The sequence below is a fragment of the Lepidochelys kempii genome, chromosome 3 (assembly GCF_965140265.1).
Source record: "Lepidochelys kempii isolate rLepKem1 chromosome 3, rLepKem1.hap2, whole genome shotgun sequence".
Lineage (NCBI taxonomy): Eukaryota > Metazoa > Chordata > Testudines > Cheloniidae > Lepidochelys > Lepidochelys kempii.
The window spans coordinates 208,179,782-208,204,514 of record NC_133258.1 but is presented as its reverse complement, the minus strand read 5'-3'; the positions used below and the strand labels follow the sequence as shown (position 1 = coordinate 208,204,514).

The 24,733-nt window shown below is 54.4% G+C and overlaps 2 protein-coding genes and 1 long non-coding RNA gene across 6 annotated transcripts in view; 2 read left to right on the top strand and 1 right to left on the bottom strand.

Annotated features, from left to right (window-relative positions):
- PEX6 (peroxisomal biogenesis factor 6) overlaps positions 1-16,553 on the bottom strand; it is a 28,425-nt gene extending 11,872 nt beyond the window's left edge. The window contains exons 1-12 of one of the 3 annotated variants that reach the window (XR_012158349.1): positions 15,645-16,549; positions 14,984-15,147; positions 12,408-12,491; positions 10,868-10,970; positions 10,037-10,173; positions 9,611-9,722; positions 5,756-5,964; positions 4,833-5,028; positions 3,956-4,032; positions 3,348-3,480; positions 1,805-2,010; positions 1,634-1,695 (exon numbers count right to left, since the gene is read on the bottom strand). Coding sequence is in view for 2 of the 3 variants with exons in the window: in XM_073339882.1 (XP_073195983.1) it covers positions 1,634-1,695; positions 1,805-2,010; positions 3,348-3,480; positions 3,956-4,032; positions 4,833-5,028; positions 5,756-5,964; positions 9,611-9,722; positions 10,037-10,173; positions 10,868-10,970; positions 12,408-12,491; positions 14,984-15,147; positions 15,645-16,514 (2,353 nt within the window). In the remaining variant the exon portion in view is untranslated. Of the gene's footprint in view, positions 1-1,633; positions 1,696-1,804; positions 2,011-3,347; positions 3,481-3,955; positions 4,033-4,832; positions 5,029-5,755; positions 5,965-9,610; positions 9,723-10,036; positions 10,174-10,867; positions 10,971-12,407; positions 12,492-14,983; positions 15,148-15,644 lie in introns of all 3 variants that reach the window. The other 2 variants (XM_073339882.1, XM_073339881.1) reach the window with 2 other exon arrangements.
- LOC140909781 (uncharacterized) lies at positions 16,518-20,523 on the top strand. Its single transcript, XR_012158350.1, has 2 exons — positions 16,518-18,886; positions 18,932-20,523. It is a non-coding gene; the product is annotated as an uncharacterized lncRNA (long non-coding RNA).
- Positions 20,524-22,073: 1,550 nt separating this feature from the next.
- PPP2R5D (protein phosphatase 2 regulatory subunit B'delta) overlaps positions 22,074-24,733 on the top strand; it is a 46,403-nt gene continuing 43,743 nt past the window's right edge. For both annotated transcript variants that reach the window (XR_012158346.1, XM_073339878.1), the window contains exon 1: positions 22,074-22,180. Coding sequence is in view for 1 of the 2 variants with exons in the window: in XM_073339878.1 (XP_073195979.1) it covers positions 22,154-22,180 (27 nt within the window). In the remaining variant the exon portion in view is untranslated. The remainder of the gene's footprint in view (positions 22,181-24,733) is intronic.

Genomic DNA, 24,733 nt, shown 5'->3' with positions numbered 1-24,733 from the left:
GAAAATTAGCAGAGGCGAAGCAAACTCAACAAGTGCTGACGGGAAAAAAAGTAGCAGCTGTCTGCCAACAGCTGCTCCGAAAAGCTTCACCATCATAATTCAGAGGGGTAACCGTGTTAGTCTGTATCCACAAAAACAACAAGGAGTCTGGTGGCACCTTAAAGACTAACAGATTTATTTGGGCATAAGCTCTCGTGGGTAAAAAACCACTTTTGTGCCACCGGGCTCCGTGTTGTTTTTGTACCATCATGATTGCCATCCCAGACTGTCTCCTGGGACTCCAGGATCCAGCATGACACTGCGGTGCCTCCTTTGTCCTAATCCTGAGATGTCCTGATCAGACCAGGCTAGAGAGAGGGAGCCAGATGACATCACCATCTCCACTGGCTCTGACTAGATCTCAAACACCACCTGGGATGTGAGACTGTCACCCCCCCCACTCCCCTTGTGTGTTCTTTTCCTTCCCCACCTTATTTCTTCTCTTTCCTATCTCTCTCCTTTGCCATCTGCCTAAGGAGCATCTGGCTTAGTTGGCCAAGTGTTGCTGCATATTTTGCAACACTTCAGCAAGCCCGTGACCAGAAAGAGGCAGCTAAAAGCAATGCCCTAAACAGCTCAATGCTGATCAGACCAGGTGCTGGGCCTGAGTTTTTCCAGCAGCAAGGCTGCAAGTGAGAGTCAGCACCAGAGACAGAAGCTGCATTTTCTGTATTTGCTGCTCTTTTCCCTCCCCTCTTGGGTGCGTGTCTTGTTTTGTCTTCTAGGAAACGGGATCAGACTTTAACCATTACAGCACCAGTGCATCTCAACAAACTGGTTCTGTTTTCCCCAAGGACAGTGAGACAGCCAAACAAGGGAGACACTCTCTCTCCAGCCAAAGGGAAGGGGAACAAGGTACGTCGTTAAAACGAGAGCCTGACTTAATACTTGACATTTCAAATGCTTGAACGTTTTTCCATCTTTTCTGTCTCTTTAATAGATGGTCATAAGGCTGTTTGATGGTGTGTTTGCCGTGGCACTAAGCAGGCGGAGGTCTCTGTATGCCAAAGCCCTGACCTTGTTTAGTGTGGCTTAACACTGGACAGTTTCAGGGTCACGTTAGCACCTTTGACTCTCTGGGTCCATTTAGTCCACATGAATTAATACAGCAGGGACGTCAGGCAGCTGGGAGCAGGAGCAGGCATGGAGCCAATGGAGGGATTCAAGGAAGAGATGTGATGACTGCAGCGGCAGATTAGAGGAGAGGCAAGGAGCAGGGAGGCCCAGACAAGAGCCATTATGGGCCTCAAGGCTAGAGATGGCCACAGTATGGAGCTGGGACAATGAAGAGAGAGCAGACGGGAAGAGAGGGAGAAGTGGGGTGTTGCACAGAGGATTTAGTAAACCTGATACAGGGGGGACGAGGGAGGCTGAGCCAGTTGGCCCAGGACACAGGCCAGATTGGTCCACTGTCCCCAGCAGCCTCGCTGTGAGCAGAAGTTTGTTGGACGAGCAATAGGGTCAAATTCTATCCCCTTCCTCCTACGCCAAGGAGGAGAAGAAGACTCCCGGGGCGCACAGCCATCCTGCCAGCCACGCTCACAACTATGAGCCAAAAGCGCACAGAGCCCCAGGAGCCAGAGCTGCTACTCACCTTCACGCACATTCCCTTCACTCTGCCCCACGTACATGTTAATGAGCTCCGGCCCTTTCACACTGCAATGGAGAGAGCAGGGACCCAGTTATACCAACCCTGCGCAAAGGAGCCCTGCACACACAGCACAGGACCAGCACCCCACCCCAAGAAAGGCCAACCCCTCCTCACCTGAGGAAAGTCATGGTGCACTCAGTGGCCACAGCTTTGGCAAGCAAGGTCTTTCCTGTCCCAGGAGGCCCGTAGAGCAAAAGGCCAGAGCGGCACAGCCCCACAGACAGCAGCTCCGGGTGCTCCAGAGGCAGCTGGATGGTGTCCAGGATCTCCTTCTTCACTTCCTGGAGCCCGCCGATGTCCTGCCAGGTGACCGTGGGGATCTGCAGCGAGACCAACAGCCCAGTCACCCACTTCGTCCCCAGCCCAGAGCAGGTTTGCTCCAGTCCCCAGCTCCAAGACTGACTGGCAGCTGCGCGAATAGGGCACTCTGACACCCCCGCTCCATGTGCTCCCTGCCCAGTGTGTATGTTGTACATCCCTGATCTGATTGCACCCCCTTCTCTCACACCTTCCCTGCCCCCAAACTCCAGCCCATCATCTCAGACTCCTCCGCAGCTCTCAGCCCCCTCCTCAAAGGTCACACCGCCCTCCTTCACACAGAGTGCCTTCTCTGCTGCTCTGCCTTGTCCTCGAAAACCCAGCCTCCCACACCAGTCTCACGGCCAAACCCGGGGCACGGGGTGTCTGAATGGCAAGCTCCCAGAGACAGGGGCCGTTCTGCACAGTGCCAAGCACGCTGCCTGCTTTCCATACACACAGCTGGAACAGTAACTGGAGGGAGAGAACTTTGGGGATGGGACCAAAATGTTGCATGACAAACACATCAATAATGGGCATGGCTGCAGGAACGACTGCCTATTCCCATCAGGGTCTGCAGTGTCCTTGTAGCTTTGTTGGTCCCAGGAGATTAGAGAGACAAGGTGAGGGAGGTAATATCTTGTACTGGACCAACTTCTGTCGGTGAGAGAGACAAGCTTTCGAGCTTACACTGAGCTCTTGTTCTGGTCTGGGAAACTAACTCAGAGTGTCACTGCTAAACTCAAGGTGGAACAGATTGTTTAGTATAAGTGGTTAACATAAATTTCAAGAGACCATTCAAGGTGAAGTGGCCCATTAACACTCCTCCAGTCACATAGGAGAAGTAGTAGGTTATAGATTGTTGTAATAGGCCATAAGCCCAGTGGCTCTGCTCAATCCATGGTTTTTAGTGCCTAGCAAAGTTACATATTTAAGCTCCCAAGCCCCTCTTTGGAAGGTGTTGTGCAGATTTCCTTTGAGGATGAGGACTGGGAGGTCGGGTATAGAGCGATCCCTCTGTGAAAAGTGTTCATCCACCGGTGAGAGGGAGTTTTTGTCACTTTCCTGCGTGAGTTCATTCGAGAGCGTACACTCCAGGCAGTCAGGGAGTGGAAATCCCAGCATGGCACCCAGCCTGCTGGTCTCTGAGTGGGGAGTGCCGTGAGGGACAGACCCCCGCGTGGCTGTTGCTAATCAAATGTTTTTCAGACGTCCGGCTCTGCGAGTGACCATCAGGTGCCTATCTACTGTAGTGTGGCTTCATGTCCTGAGGGATGGGGTGAGGGCCATTCAAACGGACCTGGCAAGTGGCACAGATACCGGAGCCTTGTATCCTTCCTCCCCGCTCAGTGGTTCATACCTTTGGGGCTCCAACTGCCTGCGAATGAGCCTCATGCAGCTGATCCAAAGCAACGTTAAAATCCTCCGCGAGAACAGGGAACCCAGCAGCACAAAAATCTCTTTCCTCGTCCTCACTCAGCCCCCCTGGGAAACTGGCCACAGAGAAGGAGAAAAGTCTAAGTCTGTTCTCTTCACACGCTCAATTCACCACCAACAGCACATCTCTCCCTGAGCCGTCCCCACCACCCCTGCCCCTTTCTGCTAGCCCCTGCACGGTCCCCACTGCCCCAGACCTGGCACTGTCCCAGCCTCACTCCTGCTAGTCACTGCATCTCCCTCACTGTGCTGTCTCAACCATGGCCACAATCACTGCACATAGTCACTGCATCTCCCTCGCTGCACTTTGTCCCCACCGCCATGTAGTCTTTGCCATGTCTCCACCATGGGTTTGTCTGGATCACAGCCACATTCACTGCATGTGCTCCCACCTCCCACAGAAAAGAGGATGAAATACTGTATCTTTCCACCCGCGGAAATGGAGCTTTTCATTCCCAGTAATTAATGTTCTGGATACAAGCAGGCACTCTGCAAGTCCATGGATGATCACTCACAGGCCCATCTACTTACCTTGAGGTTAAGATCCTGGTGCAAGCTGCCTGGCCTCCTTGGGCCAGCAAAGCACAGAAATCTCCCAGCACAAACCCCTGTGAACACAGAAACAAAACCCATGTCCAATGGTGAAGAGCATCCGTGCCACTGTGCACACTGGAACCAAGCGCAGCCTCCTTCTCAGACAAGGAGGGTAGAGGTACCTGCACAGATGTGTTGTGTGCAACTGGGTGCTTAGCCTGACCTAGGTAATCACCCCATTTCCTCACACCAATCACACCTAACAAGCCAGGTGAGCACACATCTTTAGTGCCCGCAAAGGCAAGTCTGGGTGCACAATTCTGCAAGCACCTCTGCACGGCAGTCTACAAACATCCCCCTCTGAAAGTTTGCCCCAGAGAGATTTAATATAAAAAACCCAAATGACTGCAACACTGAAGCTGCATGGTTAAAAACTGCAAACATGAATGACAGGCCAAGGACATTCAGGCTCCAGGAGCAACACAGACCCAGCCATGCTGCACAGCCTGCATGCTACACGGACAGACTGCTCCCATAATGCAGCACCCCGACCCACAAGCCAGTGCATGGGGTGGGGCCTGCCTCCTCCCCAGCTGTCCTCACCCCTGTGTGGGCGATCTGCCTGCCTGCCGGGGGGAGAAGGGCAGCTCCTGCCCAGGCCCCATGACATGTGGGGAGACCTCCCCCGCAGAGGCTACTCTATCAAGGCTTCCTGAGGACCATCACCTATGTCCATTTTCAAGGCTCAAGCTGCCGTCATTTTTGCAGCGTAGTAACTGAAGGACTAGTCAGAGGGGCTCAGAACAGCCTCCTTTGCCTAGTCACACGACAGGGCTGCCACCCCCTCCCCGGGCCACAGGCAGGCTGCACTCACCGCACTTCTCCGCGCTAGTTTGGCCAAGCTCACTTCCTTGCCCAATGGAAGGCTGGCAGTGAGCGTGCTCAGAATGGCCTTCCGCTGCTCTTCCGATGGGGCTTGGACTGTCACCTCGTGGAGGAAAGCTGTCTGCACGTCAGCCAGGACGTCCTGAGGCTTGCACGTGGTGGCAACCACCAGGACTGGGTAACCGCTGAGACACAAACACACCAGAGAAACAAGAGCTGTCAGGCACACAGCAGAGAACCTGCAAACAACATCCATGGCGGCCACACGGCCACCATCCCCACACAAAACTCCTCTGCCATGCACTGGCATGTTTGCATGTCAGCACAATCGGCTGCAAGAGGTGCTGGGCAGAGCTGCAGTTCCGAGAGCAGCTTGGGAGACTATCCCTACTCCACCTGCCCTGTTCAATCCTACGCCACTCTGCCCCCAGGCGCCTGCAAGCTCGCCCCACAAGCCACAGGGACCCCCACCAGTGACATCACATCTTCCCTCCCCATGTCTCCCAGCCCTCTGTTCTTGTGTCATCCCCACAGCTCCTGTTACCTGCTGTCAATCTCACAAGTATGCCATTGCTCCTGCTTTCCATGATATCCTGCAGCTCAGCCTCACCCCAGATATGCTACATCTGCTTTAATGTCTCATCGGAGCCAACCCAGGGAACTAAAACAAGAATCCTCTCGGCCCCAGAGGCCAAATCTTCTAATTCCCCACACTTCAGGGCTGCTCTGCTGGCAAACCCCGGAGGCTTTTTGAAATAAACTGAGCAAGCCTGGAAAATTACTCCAAAGCCCAATGGGATGCTCTGGAAGCTAATGCCTAGACTCTACAGTGATTGTTGCCCTAGGGATTCCCGAGACAGAGAAGGGAAGGGCCTCAGGTGCAAGCTGGCAGTGTCCAGGGAGGGTCCATACCTAGATCCAGCATCTCGGTCCAGGAGGAGTTGCCTTAGTGTAGCAGTGACTCTGGAGTCCTCTCCCAGCCCGTCCCGGTCTCGTCCCAACAGCTCGATGTCCTTCAGCAGGAGCACACATGGCCGGAAGAGCTCAGCCCGCACAAAGGCAGACTGCAGCTTCATCTCTGTAGCTCCACTCGTGTCTCCACACAAACTAACGCAATCCACCTGCAGGAAACCAACCAAGAACACAGAGACTTTAGGGGTTGCTCTGCTGAGGCGAGGGGGGCAGACCCTGCAGAGAGGAACAAAGGGGCAAACACGAGTTCTCCATACGAAATTCACAGTGAGGCGCCGACAGAGCTGGATGCTCGCAGGGTAAGCCCAGGGCCAGCCCCAGAGAGAAGGGGCAGCAGCTGGGACACAGAGCGGCCACTGAGGCCAAGGCAGAAGATGTGCGGAGGGGAGAGCTGTGGGGGAGGCCCAGGAGGGTGGAGAAACATGGCAGCTGGGAGAGGCAGTAAGAAGAGCAAAGGGAAAGGCACCCAGAGCCATTTGGCCAACACGCCCACAACCGGTCGGGGGAAAGGAGAAGGAGCAGGCAGAAAAGACAAGAGGTGTACAGAGGCCCAGCCACTGACCCAGCGGCAAACCCTGAAAGGAGCCGCCAGGGAGGGAGAGGAAACCAGTGACCTCGGTGCGGGACTCTAAGGTCTGAGACCTTTTTCAGCAGTAAGCAGTAGCAGCCAGATTAGGGAAGCAGCAGTCATGAGCTAAGAAAGAGTCACATCCTCACATTCCCTCTAAATTGCATCAAAACAGTGTCATATCGGGCAGCTACAAAGGGTCCTGTCCTAACTGCACCCACCATCACCAGATAAAGGAACCGGGGCTTAAGATGGTTAAAGAAAACTTCATTTGACAGCATTCTGCCTGGCAAGGAACCACTTATCAACCCCTGTGATTGTGAAATCTCTACGTCTCTTGTTTGGCCTTTACGGTCCCCAGGTCTCTATGGTTTAGCTGTAGGGTCTGTGCAGTTCTTTAATTGTTTCTGTCTGTTGTGTAACTAATTCTACAAGATTTAAATCAACTAAGATGATGGGATGTGATTGGTTGAAGGATTGTTTCATAATAGGCTAGGACTGGTGAAAAATACTGTACTTTAGTTTACAATGGCTGGTGACGGTAGAGTTAAGCGGGACCCAAATTTAATGATATGAACTGGGGTCCAAAGGGAAGTTCTTTGGCACCAACTCCAGGACACAGCCCAAGATCAGAGCTGCCAGACCTCAACACCCTGCCAATCACACAGTGCAGAAACTGGAGCCCAGGACGACCTGATCCTGACTGGCCACCAGGAAAGGTTCATCTGCCTTATTGGGAGTGGTGCATATTGTACACTTAGCATGTGTATTCTGTCTGGTAACTGTTAATAGAGATTAAGGATATTACTGTGTAAGGCTCGTTCACTGGTAAAAGGCCCTGCAAACTCGCAAAAGATTACGCCCTGAGCCCTAAGAACTGGATGAGAGTGGCGCTGAGCCTTAGGAACTAGGAAAGGGTAGGGGTGCCTAAATTTACGGGGTTATGCCTTGAGCCCACGGAAGGGTAAAGGTGGAGTGCCCTAGAGTGTGCAGGTAACAGCTTCACAGTGGGAAATGCAGCTTGAAGGTGCCAAGAGAAAGGGTGCGCAAGAAGGACCCAGCATGCCCTGAAGAATACTGGAAATTTCCACTAACCCTATTCACATCGGAAAAAACAGTGTAAGTGAAGGATATTCAACAGATCTCCTGGGACCTGGGAAAAAGCTGAAGAAGGAGGCTGATTCAGGCGATCCTCTCAGACCTCGTTCTCCATTCGTGAGTGGAACCCAGCTGCTCGTGTTGGGAGCAGGGGGTCCAATTCATGCAGCATAGAAGAAACTCAACAGATCAGGCAGTCTCCACTTACAGAGATTGGGTTATGCAAGTCTGGGTTCAGCGCTAACAGGCTGCAGTTCTGAGTGCTGGGCAGGCTCCGGGTAGGGACAGGGGAGCTTCCATTTAACGCAAGTTACCTGGGACGTACTTCCCATTTAAAGAGAAAATGGAGCTGTTCTGCAAGAGAAGAGGCGGACTAGGGGTGTGTGGAGGGGTACGACACAGAAATGCACTACAGATCGTGGAGGAGAAATTATTGTTGCTAAATTACTGTGATTATGGCCAAGTGGGCGTAACTGAATTCCACTGGGATGACTCAGAACTGGAGTGTCAGTGTAAAGGGGTGCATTCTCTCTAGGAGAGAGAAGGGAGGAAGCGGGGGGGTAACTAAGCTGACTTTGTACAATGGGGCAGTGAAGGAGGTGCTGGTGAAACCCTGGGTGACAAGGAGAGAGATCAAACCCTCCCTGCACCAGCTGTCTTTGAACGTGGAGTACTCCCACAATCTGACTCGTGGGACAGGGAGAGCACAAATCTAGGCCTAATCACATTGCCTGGGTAGTGCCAGGAGGCACCTGAGTCCCACCACTACATTCTACAGTTTCTGGACCAAGAGCTCTGAAGCACTGTGCACCAGACTCGGGGTCTAGGACATTTCAATCTAATTTGCCAGAGAAACTGCAGAACCCTAGCCCAGGTTGCTTCGTCTGTGCACGTGGGGTGTGTGTCCCGTTATCTCCCTCCCAGCCTCTTCGCCAGCACTGCTTCCAAGGACAGGCCTCTGCCTGCACTTCTCCCAGAGAACTGCACAAGTCACCCTGCTTTAGATTGGATCACCAGACTACACCAACCCATTTCACCATGGTTACAGGGCGGGCTGTGCCTCAGGCCCTTCACTGTGAAAAGCAGCATTTTCTTATGCATAGTAAAGTTTCAAAGCTGTATGAAGTCAATGTTCAGTTGTAAACTTTTAAAAGAACCAGAACGTTTTATTCAGTTACAAACATTTCAGAGTTACAAACAACCTTCATTCCCGAGCCATTCGTAACTCTGAGGTTCTACTGTTCTATGAAAATATACCGAGTAAGGTCTTCCATGAAAGCTTGCAATGTTTTGAACTTGATGGTCATTACAAGATACATATACGGACTGGGGTTATGAATGTATGTGTTTGTGTATATAGAAAACTGTACTCAAATTGCAGAACGACTTCAGCATCACCTCACAACAGGGCGGTGAAGCAGACAGCAGGGTGGGCTACCACCCCAACCAGGGGAGACTGGCTATGAGCAAGCAGCCATTGTGCATGCCAGGAAAAAATGAGGAACCATCAAAACGATGGGAACAGCTTGAAACTGAAAAGAAAAACCCCAGTCTTCGAAAACTAAGGAAGGAGAGAGTTTTCCCTGCTTTGACTATCTACAGTGACTGAAAAAAAAATTGTAACTCCATTTAAAATGGAAGGCGTTTGAACTTAAGTTTATCCAGAAGTAGTGGATGGTCTCGAGGCAGAGAGAGAAGAGAGAGCAAGATTAATAAAATGTTCAGGCACCTAGAGTTTGGAACAGGAGCTTTTACCAACACAAAATAAAACACAAATTTTGGTGACATACCAAACTCAGCCAAATTACAATGGAAACTTTGTTGCAATCTCAGTTCCAGAGATGAAGTGGGGCGAGGGTGATGGGCACACATCCATGGAGTGGGGGGTAGGGCACAAAGGAAACCAGCTGCGCAGGAAATAGAGAGAAGGGAGATAAAGTGGGGTGGAGTTGCTAGAACCAAGGGCAGAGGAGACAGCCTTTGGGGGAGAGGAAGTAGCTCTTTGGTGTTATTTCACTTGCTTATTCGTAGTTCAACACCTGTGTTGGAGAAAACTCCTGGAATTCTCTACACATGGTAAGTCCCCCAACCAAGTGATCCCCAACATGCAACTCAACTAAAGGAATTACCTTGAACAAGTGGAGATTGAGGCAGCTACATACAGCTCTGACTGCCGTCAGTTTCCCCCCACCACTGGGTCCCGCCAGTAGAATGCTGCCTGTTCCACGTAGCGCGGTCCCCCTGGAACACAAAGGTAGCTATCCTCATCACCATGGAGCGCGTGGGCCCCCACTCACTCACTGGCACCTTACTATCACTGCAGTGAGACTCCAGCACCAGAGAGAGTCTATGCCAAGCTCCAGCACCTCTCCAAGCAAAGACCCCTCAGAAATCATGGAATCCAAACACCTGCAGCTCTTGCCAAAGACAACCAGTGTCCTGGGTAACGCCGCAGAGCAAAAACCAACCCACAACACAAAACAGCCCCATGCTACACCTTCCTCATAGCAGATGGAACCCCCCAGTACAAGGGGGCTGTATCAGTGTGACCTTACCTACTGTTCAGATGAGGCCGGAGAGCATCACAGAGCTGCTTCACCACATCAGAGAGCCCGGCGGGAGACAGACTGCTCCAAAACCCATGGCCACCACGGCTTGGGGAAGATGGCACAGCGCTGTTTGTTGAACCCATCTGCAAGGCAGGAAATAACTCTTTCCAACCATACCTCAGAAGGGACATCTTCTCAAGTCACCCTGCATCCCCTAAAGCAGCGGTTCTCACACTTCATTGCACCGTGACCCTCTTCTGACAACAAAAATTACTACCCGACCCCAGGAGCGGGGACTGAAGCCTTAGCCTGCCAAAGCCCCACCGCCCCAGATGGGGGGGCCAAAGCCGAACCCCATGGGCTTCAGTCCCAGCTAGGAGGCCTGTACCCTGAGCCGCGCCACCCTGGGCAGAGGGTCTCGGGCTTCAGCTTCAGTCCTGGGCCCCAGCAGGTCTAACTCCAGCCCTGGTGACCCCATTAAAACAAGGTCCCAACCCAAAGTTTGAGAACAGCTTCCCTAAAGCACCTATCTTGGGTGTAGAGCCATGAACCTCTTCCATACCAATTCAGTGTTCCTATGTCATAGAATCATAGAGTATCAGAGTTGGAAGGGACCTCAGGAGGTCATCTAGTCCAACCCCCTGCTCAAAGCAGGATCAATCCCCAATTTTTGCCCCAGATCCCTAAACGGCCCTCTCAAGGATTGAACTCACAACCCTGGGTTTAGCAGGACGATGCTCAAACCACTGAGCTATCCCTCCCCCTCCATCCTGGCCAAGCGATCTTAGCCTCACACATCTCCTATACACCCTCTTCGGCCTCCCGCTGACACCTTACCAGATACAGAGACGTGTTCTGGATGTCAGCCAGGTACCCCACAGACTGCTCTCCTTCCACCACTCCTACAATCGTCTTCACCTTGAAGTACAGCTCTGGCCAGCTGCAGGAACAGAAGCAACCTGAATCCCAGCAGCCGAGGCCTCAGAAGCAAGTTGAGCTTTTCCTCACCAGGAGGCAATTGGGGCCTCTAGGCCCACTGGTTACACACATCATAAACCAGAACAGGAGGGGGCATGATGAGACTGTGCCCCCTCCCCTCCCAGCTGGCAGACAGTGAGAAAGTATCTGTCCGTAAGTGTTTTGTATTATTTTTGAGCCTTTTGCACATTCTGTTGCTTAATAATCCCGCTGTCAACATGGGGGTTAGGTTGGTATAACTACATTGCTCCGGGGTGTGGCTATTTCACACCCCTGAGTGACGCAGTTATACTGATATAGGTGTGCAGTGTAGACCAGACCTGAGAAACAACTCTGCTCCGAGAATATGTATCTTTTGCATAAAAAACCCCACCAAAGACTTGTTTTGTTTTGTCCACATTTTAAAAAAAATGTCTTTTGGCTGGCCTGAAAAGCACTCCACCACACCCACACAAACAATCAACTGTAACTGTAGTCAGAACCACCTTCTCTGCACAAAACTGTGTACGTGCTAAGGCAACGAAGGCTGTGGTAACCCATGCACTCTCGACAGAGAGTGTGATGAGCAAGATGATAACGATGCTGTCAGCAACACTATGACATTTCAGTGATATCTGTACCCATTTATTACCAGATTTTGTTTTACCTGTTAGATAGTTGTGATGCTTTGAAGTCAAAAAGAAATCCATCTTTATGTCTTGAAATAATATACAGAGTCACTAAACTAACACAAACTAATGCAAATATTTCCAAGTGGTCATTTTAATGTTTTGATGATGGCATTGTTTATCCCTGTTTCTATGGTAACAGAACCATTTGAGCGCTTCACATCAGACTTCATCTTAAAGTAGACATAATAATGCTTTCAAACGTGCTATAATGTGCATATGTATAGACAGGATACATTTAGTCAAACAAATTGGTATCTGCCACTCAGCTATATAAATTAAACCCCCTAAAAGGCCCTCTTACAGCAGAATAAGAATGTTCACGTGGGGAAATATACCAGTATAACTCCAGAGGTTTAAATTCACACCTTAGTTTATACCATTATAACATTCCCACTTAGACAAGGCCAAACATCTACTTTAATCTGCTTTTCTGTCATTGAACAGCTGCAGTGCACTCCTCCCTCTCCTTCACTTCTCTCCCTCTTGCCTTCTCTTTTCCCCACCAATTTCTCTCTGAGGGCTGCTTTGCTGAACTGATGTGCAACTGCATACCCACCTAAAATCCAACACAAACATTTAATCCAAAAAAACCCCAAGCCCCACAACAGACCAACTCTGAGCTCCAGGGATGGATCAGAAAAGACTATAACCTGGCTTCAACTGGGCCAGAAGGGAAAAGTAGCTCTTTTAACAGCTACCTGAAAAAGCACAGGATGATCACCGCATACCTAAGAAATTTCTCTGAATTTCCTTCCAAGAACTCAGGATGTCCAGCTGTTGGAATACACAGGATATCACCCTCCTGGACCAACCTGCAACAAAGCAATAGTCATGGTGAATGATCCACTCTCTTAGGTTGTACAGTCATCCACATCCTCAGAATATTAAACCAGTGAGAAACAGTAAATCAATCCATCAGCTTTACCTCAGCAAGAGGGGGGAAAGCCATTCAAACCCCTCAAGTGCGTCTCTGTGCTCTAAAAGTTCAGACAACTTGTTTAAAACGCTAGATTTCGCACTCCCAGGTTCCTGAGTGGACAGCAAATGGCCAGACACATCTGGACTCCTGTACGGGGAATGGAGCTTTACCATGTTTGAAGAATTTGGTGTGGAAATAGAGATATTGTTGGTATTTTAAGAACAGGTTAGACAAACATATGTCCGGGATGATCTACATAAACTTAATCCTGCCTCAGAGCAGAGGGCTGGACGAGATGACCTCCTGAAGTCTCTTTCAGCCTGACATTTCTATGATTCTATTTTTTTTTATTCAGCATCATAGGGGTGCATAGCACCTTACAGATAAAGTGAGAGCTCCTGCCCTCATGAACTTACAGTCTAACATAGACATCCTATAACAGGGCATGATGACAAAGTTACGGATCGGGGGGAGGGAAGTGTTACGTAAGAGAAAGAGCATGAGAGATCATGAGAGCTAGTGAACAGAGCAGCAAACAGGGAAGTATTATGAGGGAGTTCTCCAGATACACAGAGAGACTACTGGGACCTGTGCTGTTCAACATATTCATAAATGATCTGGAAAAGGGAGTGACTAGTGAGGTGGCAAAATCTGCAGATGATACAAATTACTACAGATAGTTAAGTCCAAAGCTGGCTGTGAAGAGTTACAAAGAGGTCTCATTAAACTGGGTGACTGGGCAACAAAATAGCAGATGAAATTCAATGCTGATAAGTGCAAAGTAATGCACATCAGAAATCACAATCCCAACTATACATACAAAATGATGGGTCTAAATTAGCTGTTCCCACTCAAGAAAGAGATCTTGGCATCATTGTGGATAGCTCTCTGAAAACATCCACTCAATGTGCAGCAGCCATCAAAAACACTAACAACGTTAGACACCAATAATGGATAACTAATAAAACAGAAAATATCATAATGCCACTATGCAAACCCATGGTACATCCATATCTTGAATACTGCATGTAGTGCTGGTTGCCGCATCTCATAAAAGAGATATTAGAATTGAAAAAGATTCAGAGAAGGGCCACAAAACTGATCTAGGGTATAGAACAGTGTCCATATGAAGAGAGATTACAGAGGCTGGGACTGTTCAGTCTTAGAAAAGGGACAGCTAAAGGGGAATATGTTAGAGGTCTATACAATCATGAATGGGGAAGAGAAAATGAACAGAGAAGCATTATTTACCCTTTTGCATAACACAAGAACCAGAGATCATGTGATGAAATTAACAGGCAGCATGTTTAAAATAAACATAAAGAAGTACTTGTTCATACAATGCACAGTCAACTTGTGGAACTTGTTGCCAAAGGATGCTGTGAAGGTCAAAAGTATAACCAGGTTCAAAAAAGAATTCATGGAAGATATGTCCATCAACGGCTATTAGTTAAAATGGTCAGAGACAGAACCCCATGGTCTGGGTATCCCTAAATCTTTGACTGCCAGAAGCTCGGACTGGACAAGAAGGGATGAATCACTCCATAACTGCCCTGTTCTACTCATTGCATCCAAAGCACCTGGCACTGGCCACATCCAGAAGACAGGATACTGGGCCATTCTGATAACAAACTCTGTTACTCATCAGATTTTTTTTAAATTAAGTTTAATACTGGTTTTACAAACAGTGCCCAGAATGAAGATGTTTGGAAAGGGCCAGCAATGGAAGTTTCTACCTTCAGTGGACATGGAGAACAATCAATAACAGCCCTTAGCATATTTGAAGACTGTTATCAGGTTCCCATTCAGTCTTCTTTTCTCAAGACCAGACATGCCCAATTTTTTTTTAACCTTTCCTCATTTCATTTTTGTTGCTCTTCTCTGGACTCTCTCCAGTACGTTCACATCTTTCCTAAAGGGTGGTGCCCAGAACTGGACACAGGACTCCAGCTACGGCCTCACCAGTGCCCAGCAGAGTGGGACAATGACCTCCCATGTATTACAGACAACACTCCAGCCAAAGGGAGTACTGAGGAATGATCTGGAGGAGGAGATTGAGGAAGCTTAGCACAAGGTTAGGGGATATCCCAGGGGGAGGAGGTAGGGTGGATCCATAGTGCAAAACAGTTCTCAGTATGTGCCCTAAGCTATTTTGCTGAGTTAAGCAGGCACCGCAGTGGGATGTCCCAAATATCCCGAAGTTAGTTTGTGATCATTCTCAGTGAGTATTAATGGGTTTAGTCAACTGTGCTATGGGTACTTTGGAGGTGCATTGCTCATTGTGTACTTAAGAAGCAGCGACGAAGCATGGCATTGAGATGCTCCCTTCTTCCTAGGGCTATGAAAGAAACAAAAATAACATGTCATCATTATCAAAAGGCTAACCTGGGAGTTTGGAAGTGTTGGTGGAGAATACTGTCATAGACTCCTCTGGTACTGTAGGCTGGTGAGGAGACAATCTCGATGTGCAGTTCCTTCGCAAAGGGTGGTGTGAATAGCAAGGAACGACTTCCTTGTCTCTCTTCCATACCAGAAGCTTCCCCACACCTCTGCAAAGGAAATAATGGTCCTATAGAGCCTTAATGGAGCTGTATCACCACTAGGAAGTTATGACCCACTTGTCCTCAACTTCCAGATGGCAACAACCTACAGAGCAAGCCCTCTTCCCCCCAACACACTGCTGAAAACCTGCTCTACCTTCTCCATTGAGGGGGAGGAAGACAACAGCAGCTCCTCCCCAAGGCAGCTGGGCTGGTGCCACTGCCCGCCTTGCCCAGGGCTTCCCCAGCGAGCCAGCCGCCAGCTCATTCCTTTCCCACAGAGGTACCTCGTCTTCCTCCGCCCTCCCAAACGCTTCTCCATCAATGCCATCCCTGGGAGATCTCTGGCCACCAACCCCCGCCTCGGGCCAGCCGCCTCCACCCAACACGCGGGCGGAGGCCTCTCCCCCACCCCGCTGGCCCCCCGGGGATCCCCCTGGCCCCCCGGGGATCCCCCTGGCCCCCCATCTCCGCCAAGCCCCGGAGGGCGAGGCCCAGCGCGGTACCTGGATGAGCAGGTGGCTCCCGCCCAGCGGGTCGCAGGCCAGGTTGAAGGCCAGCGCGGCCGGGAGGACGGCCGCGCCCTCCGGGGGCTGCCGGGGCTCCTGCGGGAAGTCCCAGCGGGGATGCAGGGCCAGCACGGCCGCCAGGTGCGCCCCGCCGGGCCCGGCCTCGCCCTCCCGCCGCAGCCGCACCCACTCGCCCTGGAAGAGGCCGAGGCCGCGCAGGCAGCGCCGGGTCACCCACAGCGCCGCGCCCGCCCCGGCCCCGGCCCCGGCCCCGGCCGCCTGCCCCCAGGGCGCCGGGTCCCCGCGCAGCGCCCGCAGCCGGGCCGGGGCCCCCGCCCCCCGCGCGAACCGGGACACCAGCGGCGGCGGCGGCGGCCCCGGCCCGGGGGCCCCGCGCTCCGGCCGCAGCTCGGTCAGCGCCAGCCGCGTCCCCGCGCCCAGCAGCCCCTGCAGCGCCGGCCGCGCCTCCAGCACCAGCGGCCCCGCGCCCGGCAGCGCCTCGCCCCGCCGCGCCAGCCCCGGCCCCGGCGGCCCCGGCCCCGCAGCGCCCAGCAGCGCCCAGCCCAGCGCCGGCGGCCGCCGCACCGGCCACAGCGCCACCCGCCGCCCCGCCGCCAGCCCCAGCCGCCGCCGCCAGCCGCCGCGCAGCCACAGCTCGGCGCCGCGGCCCGGCCCGCCCGCCACCGCCGCGCTCAGCAGCGCCGGCTGGGCCCCGGGCCGGCCCGCGGGCCGCACCGCCAGCACCAGCGCCGGCCCGCCCGCCCCGCGCAGCCGCGCCGCCAGCGGGGCCGGGGCCAGCAGCACCGCCACGCCCGGGGGCAGCTCCGCGGGCAGGGCCTCCAGCGGCCGCACCACCGCCAGCGCCATAGAGCCCGCCCAGAGCGGCGCCTCGGCACCACAGAGAGCGAGCGCAGAGCGGCCCCTCAGAGCCAGGACCATAGAGGAGGAGCGCAGAGCGGCGCCTCGCACCATAGAGAGCGAGCGCAGAGCGGCGCCTCGGCACCACAGAGAGCGAGCGCAGAGCGCCCCGCCAGAGCCAGGACCATAGAGGAAGAGCGTAGAGCGGCGCCTCGCACCATAGAGAGCGAGCGCAAAACGGCCCTTCAGAGCCAGGACCAGGGAGAGCGACCCGTTATCTACCATAGAGAGCGAGCGCAGAGCGGCCCCTCGGCACCACAGAGAGCGAGCTCAGAGCGCCCCGCCAGAGCCAGGACCATAGAGGAGGAGCGTAGAGCGGCGCCTCGCACCATAGAGAGCGAGCGCAGAGCGGCCCTTCAGAGCCAGGACCATGGCGGGTGAGTGCAGAGCGGGGCACCATAGAGAGCAAACGCAGAGTGCCCCGCCAGACCCCAGACAACGGCGAGCGACCACCGAGCGGCCCCTGTGTACCATAGAGAGGGAGCACAGAGCGGCCCCTCTCTACCATAGAGAGCAAGAGCAGAGCGCCCTGCCAGATCCAGGACAATGGAGAACGAGCGCAGAGCAACCCGTTATCTACCATAGGGAGCGAGCGCTGAGCGGCCCTTCAGAGCCACGACCATAGAGACCAAGTGCAGAGCGGCGCCCCGGCACCATGGAGAGCCAGCGCAGAGCGGCGCATTGGGGCCATAGAGAGCGAGCGCAGAGCGCCGCGCCAGACCCAAGATGATGGCGAGCAATCACAGAGCGGCCCTTCTCTACCATAGAGAGCGAGCACAGAGCGCCCTACCATACCCAGGACCATGGAGAGCGAGCACAGAGTGGTGCCTTAACACTGTAGAGAGCGAGCGCAGAGCGGCGCGCCAGAGCCGGGACATGGAGAGCGAGCGCAGAGCGGTGCCTCTCTACCATGGAGAGCGAGCGCAGAGCGCCTCGCTAGAGCCAGGACCATAGAGAGCGAGCGCAGAGCGGTGTCTCTGTACCATAGAGAGCGAGCGCAGAGCGCCTCGCTAGAGCCAGGACCATAGAGAGCGAGCGCAGAGCGGTGCCTCTCTACCATAGAGAGCGAGCGCAGAGCGCCTCGCTAGAGCCAGGACCATAGAGAGCGAGCGCAGAGCGGTGCCTCTCTACCATAGAGAGCGAGCTCAGAGCGCCTCGCTAGAGCCAGGACCATAGAGAGCGAGCGCAGAGCGGTGCCTCTCTACCATAGAGAGCGAGCGCAGAGCAGTGCTTCTCTACCATAGAGAGCGAGCGCAGAGCGCCGCGCCAGGGCCGGGAGCACGGAGAGCGAGCGGAGCCAGAGCCAGGACCATGGAGAGCGCGTGCAGAGCGCTGCCTCGGCACCATAGAGAGCGAGAGCAGGGCGGCCCTTCAGAGCCAGGATCACGAAGAGCGAGCACAGAGCGGCGCCTGTCTACCGTAGAGAGCGAGCGCAGAGCATGTCAGCAGTGTCTGGTCAGGGACCAGGGCCCCATTGCGCTAGGCGCTGCACAGACACAGGGCAAAGACACAGGTCCCATTGCGCTAGGCGCTGCACAGACACAGGGCAAAGACACAGGTCCCATTGCGCTAGGCGCTGCACAGACACAGAGGGAAGACACAGGTCCCATTGCGCTAGGCGCTGCACAGACGCTGGATGAAGACACAGGTCCCATTGCGCTAGGCGCTGCACAGACACAGAGGGAAGACACAGGTTCCGTTGCGCTAGGCGCTGCACAGACACAGAGGGAAGACACAGGTTCCGTTGCGCTAGGCGCTGCACAGACGCTGGACGAAGACACAGGCCCCATTGCGCTAGGCGCTGCACAGACACAGAGGGAAGACACAGGTTCCGTTGCGCTAGGCGCTGCACAGACACAGGGCAAAGACACGAGCCCCATTGCGCTAGGCGCTGCACAGACACTGGACGAAGACACAGGCCCCATTGCGCTAGGCGCTGCACAGACACAGAGGGAAGACACAGGTTCCGTTGCGCTAGGCGCTGCACAGATGCTGGACGAAGACACAGGCCCCATTGCGCTAGGCGCTGCACAGACACAGAGGGAAGACAGGTTCCGTTGCGCTAGGCGCTGCACAGACGCTGGACGAAGACACAGGTCCCATTGCGCTAGGCGCTGCACAGACACAGAGGGAAGACACAGGTCCCGTTGCGCTAGGCGCTGCACAGACACAGAGGGAAGACACAGGTTCCGTTGCGCTAGGCGCTGCACAGACGCTGGACGAAGACACAGGCCCCATTGCGCTAGGCGCTGCACAGACGCTGGACGAAGACACAGGCCCCATTGCGCTAGGCGCTGCACAGACACAGAGGGAAGACACAGGTCCCGTTGCGCTAGGCGCTGGACAGACACAGAGGGAAGACACAGGTTCCGTTGCGCTAGGCGCTGCACAGACGCTGGACGAAGACACAGGCCCCATTGCGCTAGGCGCTGCACAGACGCTGGACGAAGACACAGGCCCCATTGCGCTAGGCGCTGCACAGACACAGAGGGAAGACACAGGTTCCGTTGCGCTAGGCGCTGCACAGACGCTGGACGAAGACACAGGTCCCGTTGTGCTGTGCGTGGCCCTAACACAGCAGCCAGTCTAGTGGGAATCAGGATGACAGAGGGATGTAATAGACACATGGGGTGAGTCAGTGGAAGGAAATAGTGAGGCATAAGAAGCAGCTGTCCCAACTCACTAGCTGCCAAGCCGGTTACGCCTTTGTCTGTAGCACCAACTGCAGAAAAGAGTTTGAATGAGGAGGCCTTGTGCAAGTGATGGGGTGCTAAGCTAGGCTTTATAATGGAAGCTAGTTGCTATCCTATTTATGCTAGGTGCATGCAGAGAATCTTTCTCCTCTGCCAGCCACCCTGATAGGTGAGACGTACTGGTTCTCTGACTCCTGCAGAGTGAGACCGCATTTTCATGGGTTTCCTTCTCCGCCCTAGCACTCCAACATCCCCAAATCTGTTTACTCATCGTCACTGCCTGCTCTTTCAGATTAAGTAGCTGCTTGGCTTCCCAAGCTGGCCTCAAGCAGATGTGATGCAGCACTGGCCAGTGGCTGCTTGTGTCCAGGGGGAGAGATGCCTGTGGAACCCAAAGCATCTCTTCTTTGTTTTGGAGAAAGTAATCAGAGACTGATATGGTGGGGTCAGCAGTTTGCCTGAAACACCCACCCAATTAGCAGATATTGGTCCAACTGGGCATTGTTAAGTGGGTTCTGCTGATTCCCTGAGACAGGGGGACTCATTAACCCACAAAGATATAAAGGGGAAGGGTGTGGCTCTGTTAACCTCCCCCAAATATTTTCCCTCCCTTCTCTTCAGTCAGCCAGCCTCATACTCCCCTTCTCTCTTTGTGAAAAGTGTTCTTCCATGAGTGATAGGGTGTTTGTGTCTTTTATCACTTTTCTGTGTGAGTTAATTCAAGGGCATACTATCTGAGTGAAACCAGACAACCACTACGCTCACCAATGAACTCACACAGAAAATAGTTCTTTATTATAAAATATTTTAATGAATTGAGCAGTTGTTGCTGTGTCTTTAGTGCTGAACAGCGGCAACACCTGAATTAAAGCATTCCTACAGATCTGCATGATCAGATGCTGTTTTGCCTGCAATTTAGTTTCTTTATGGCCTAGAATTCCTGAATAATTTGCTGCTGCCTGCCTTTCCATAAGGAAATCTATATGGTCAGTAATCCTGACACAACCAACTCATATACCAAACATTCCATGGACATCAGATTCTCTCTCAAGACATTAAAGCCCTGTCTTCACTAAGGAAAAAAGTTAAGTTTTTACTACATGCTAGCATGCTACATGCTACATGGTAATTGACACATGGAAAAATCCTAGAGAATTCAAGCCAGTGGTAGGTTTTGTGGTTTGCTTGTTTTACTAATTATTTAGGAAATGTTAATGGATTTTAAAATAAACTTTTGTTTCAAGAAACATTATACTGTAATATAATCATGAGGTCTCTCTGTTTAACAGGGTGTTACCATATTACAAAGTGAGCATCTTTACACTTCACATAACATGTTGTTTCTGGGGATTTTATTAATTCAAGTGAAATCCCTGATTGCACTCATTTAACAAATCAGGCATGTCTATCAGATATTAATACTAAAAAAGATTGGACAGGTGTGTTTTTGGGGCAGGTGAATGTACGGCAATTGTAGCTTTAACATGTTAGCAAATCAAAATTCCTAGTCTTTACCTCAATCTGCTAATGTGTGTTAAAGCCACAGCTGCCTTGATTTCACTAGGATTGTACTTGTATTAGTTAATACGTGGTTTTAAAAAAACCACCTTTCCTTCATGCAGCAGGAGACTACCAGTGCGATCCTACTTGTGATGGACATTGGTGGGCAGCTAAATGGACATATAAAGGTGCCCTCTTACAGCAGTAAAAACAAGTCAAAATGTATCTGATTCAGAATAAAGGTAGGTGAGGTTACCCAGCCTGTCTTGGGGGAGCCTGTCAGATGTGGATGACTATTCTAGGGAAAAAGGTGAGTTTGGAACAAGTGTTGGCAAACATACATGACAATCCTAGTGTGGATAAGGCCAGCTGTGGCTTTCACACATTTGCTGCTCAAGGTAAACATGGAGGCCAGTGATCCTGCGGCACCAAGGTATAAGTCACCTAATGCTGCTGGCTCGTGATCCCACACCGGCAGCTGAGCCCCTGTCTGCACTACCAACATATGTGGGGATAACCGTGGGAAAATCCACCTCCCTGAGCAATGCAGTGACAGTGACCTAACCACCGGTGTGGACAGCACCAGGTGGATGGGAGAGCTTCCCCCATGGACCCAACCACAGACCCGTGGGGAGGGGGAGCACCTAGCTGGTAGGTAGCTTTCAGAGTAGCAGCCGTCTTAGTCTGTATCCGCAAAAAGAACAGGAGGACGTGTGGCACCTTAGAGATTAACCCATTTATTTGAGCATAAGCTGTCATGACCTACAGCTACAGCTCACGACAGCTTATGGTCAAGTAAATGGGTTAGTCTCTAAGGTGCCACACGTCTTCCTCGCGTAGGTAGCGTGGTCACTCAGCCCTGCCAAGGGTCAGCAGCCATGTGGCGGGCAGAATAGGCTGGGGCTGCAAAGGGGGCCGTGCTGTGCCCTGCCAGCGCCCCCCTGCCTCCTGGAGGTCTGTCCCTGCCACCTGGGTAGAGCCAGGCCTGCTCGCCTGGGAGAGCCTGTCCCCTTCCCTGCGGGCCCAGCCACAGATCTGTTCCCCTCCCGCCCGCTAGGCGGCGCGGCTGGGCGCCTCCTCCCATGGCGCCACGTGGCCCAGCCCGGGAGGTGTGGCGGGCTGTTCTGGGCCCCTCTCCGTGCCCCGGCCCCGCCCTTCCAGCGCCAGGGAGGGGGGGCCAGGATGGGCCCGCGGGGGGCGGGGTCGCGCTCCAGCCAATCGGCCGCGGCGGCTGCTGGCGTAGGCAGCGCGGCAGAGGACCAATGAGGAAATTCCGTGCCGGCGGCGCCGGCCAGTGACGCGCAGCCGGCGAGGCTGTTGCTAGGCAGGTTTGGGCCGGGGAGGCGGCTGGGCCCGGCTGAGGCGGCGGCGGCGAGCGGGCCGAGCGGAGCCGGGATGCCCTACAAGCTGAAGAAGGAGAAGGTGGGGCTGGCGGGCAGCGCGACTCCCTCCCTCCAGGCCCCCCGCGGCCTGCCCCCGGCCCGGCCTCCCGCCAGGACAGGGAAAGGGGCCGGCCGTGCGCCGGGGCCTGGGCTGCAGCCTCCGGGGGCGGAGGGGCACGGGCTGTGGGGCTGGAGGGGCACGGGGGCTATGGGGCACGGGCTGTGGGGCTGGAGGGGCACGGGGGCTATGGGGCACGGGCTGTGGGGCTATGGGGCACGGGCTGTGGGGCTGGAGGGGCACGGGGGCTATGGGGCACGGGCTGTGGGGCTGGAGGGGCACGGGGGCTATGGGGCACGGGCTGTGGGGCTGGAGGGGCACGGGGGCTATGGGGCACGGGCTGTGGGGCTGGAGGGGCACGGGGGCGGAGGGGCACGGGCTGTGGGGCTGGAGGGGCACGGGGGCGGAGGGGCACGGGCTGTGGGGCTGGAGGGGCACGGGGGCTATGGGGCACGGGCTGTGGGGCTGGAGGGGCACGGGGGCGGAGGGGCACGGGCTGTGGGGCTGGAGGGGCACGGGGGCTATGGGGCACGGGCTGTGGGGCTGGAGGGGCACGGGGGCGGAGGGGCACGGGCTGTGGGGCTGGAGGGGCACGGGGGCGGAGGGGCACGGGCTGTGGGGCTGGAGGGGCACGGGGGCGGAGGGGCACGGGCTGTGGGGCTGGAGGGGCACGGGGGCGGAGGGGCACGGGCTGTGGGGGCGGAGGGGCACGGGGGCTATGGGGCACGGGCTGTGGGGCTGGAGGGGCACGGGGGCGGAGGGGCACGGGCTGTGGGGGCGGAGGGGCATGGGGGCTATGGGGCATGGGCTGGAGGGGGCTATGGGGCTGGGGGCGGAGGGGCGCATGGGCTGTGGGGGGCTATTGGGCAGAGGGGTGGAGAGTGTGGGGGCAGAGGAGCCTGTGGGGCGGGTAGGTGGAGGTGCCAGGGCGGAGGGGCACGGGGGTTATGGGGTATGAGTTGTGTGGCTGGAGGGGACTATGGGGTGAAGGGGCACGGGGTTTATGGGGCATGGGCTATGGGGGGCTATGGAGTAGAAGGGTGGAGAATGTGGGAGCAGAGGGGCCTATGGAGCAGGTAGGCAGAGGGGGTGGAGGGGCACGGGCTGTGGGGCTGGAGGGGGCTATGGGGCCGAGGAGTGGAGAATGCGGGGGCAGAGGGGCCTATGGGGCTGTGGGACAGAGGTCCCAGGGGCAGAGGGGTCTGTGGGGCTGGAGCCTGGAGTGAGCTATGGGGTAGGAGGGTGGAGAGTGCCGGGGCAGAGGGGTCTGTGGGTAAAGAAGTATGGAGGCTGTAGTCCAGGGAGAAGAGAGGGTGGGGGGCAGTGGGTCCCGCAGTGCTGCCCCGACAGGGGGTCAGTAACAAGGTGCCATGGTGCGGGGGGGGGCAGCGGTGCCCCAGGCAGGAGTACGTGGGCAATAGCATAGCACTATGGCGCAGACATGAGGGGCCCCAGGCCTGCAGTGCAGGTATAAATCAGCACCTGCCTGTGAACTCTGACACAGTCCAGGCACATTTGGTGCAAAAAGAGGCAACAGCTCCAGCGGCATGGTGCAATTCCTGCATCGTGCAAACACACACGTGGCCTCGATGCTAGTGGTGACAAGGCTCAGGCACTTGTCGGGCTGCAGCATTGCATGCAGTGCCATAGCAAGCAGTGTGTGGGCAGGACATGTTCGGTGAACATGTTGCCGTAACCCAGGGTTATATCACCCACACCGTGCTCACTCACAGGTCATGGTGTGGAAACCCACCTGGAACATGCTGCCATGGCCTGTGCATACACGATGCATCTGATACATACATTGCCATGGACCACAGCACAGATTGGTCACACACAGTGAAAACACTGTCCATGCATGTTGCACTGGTGTCTGCAGGCAGCAGGCTAGAGTGCTGCACTCTAAGCCCGTCCTCTGGGTGCACTAGCCTCGCTCACATTCCTGGCTGCTGCACGTCTGTTGTTTATCTGGCTCTGGCTTCTCTCTCCCCCCTACTTCCTGTTTCTCCCACTTCTCTCCAACCCCAGCTCTCCCACCTCTTTTCCTGTCCCCCACCCTCTTCTCCCCAGTGCTCTGTTTCTTCCCCCACAAGCACTCTTTAGTCCCTTTCCTTCCCATTGTACCTGGTGCGCTCATGGCTTAATTGCAACCCTTTTGTGAGTCCCGTGTTGACTAATTCTTTGTACCTTTTTTGCTGTTAGATGCCCTCTCGTAGGGCTGGTGTTTTAGCCACATGTTGTATCAGGAACGTTTGTTCTGTAACCATCTAAACTAATTCCCCAGCTGCTGTCCTGTCCTGGCATTGCATTCCCCATCATCCATCTGTGGTGGGCCATGGACAGGCCCCAGGTCTTCTGAGGGAATCTTTGGGAGTGTGATAGCATTCTTGTAGCCTGATTCTGTTTGGGAGGTTAACTGCCAGCTTTCCACACTGCAGGGGGTGGGTTACCGAGTCAAATTGGCTGGGAAGAGGATATGATGTATGTAATGGTTGGACAGTTGGGATGCCCCAGCCTTAGTTGGGTGCAGAGTTC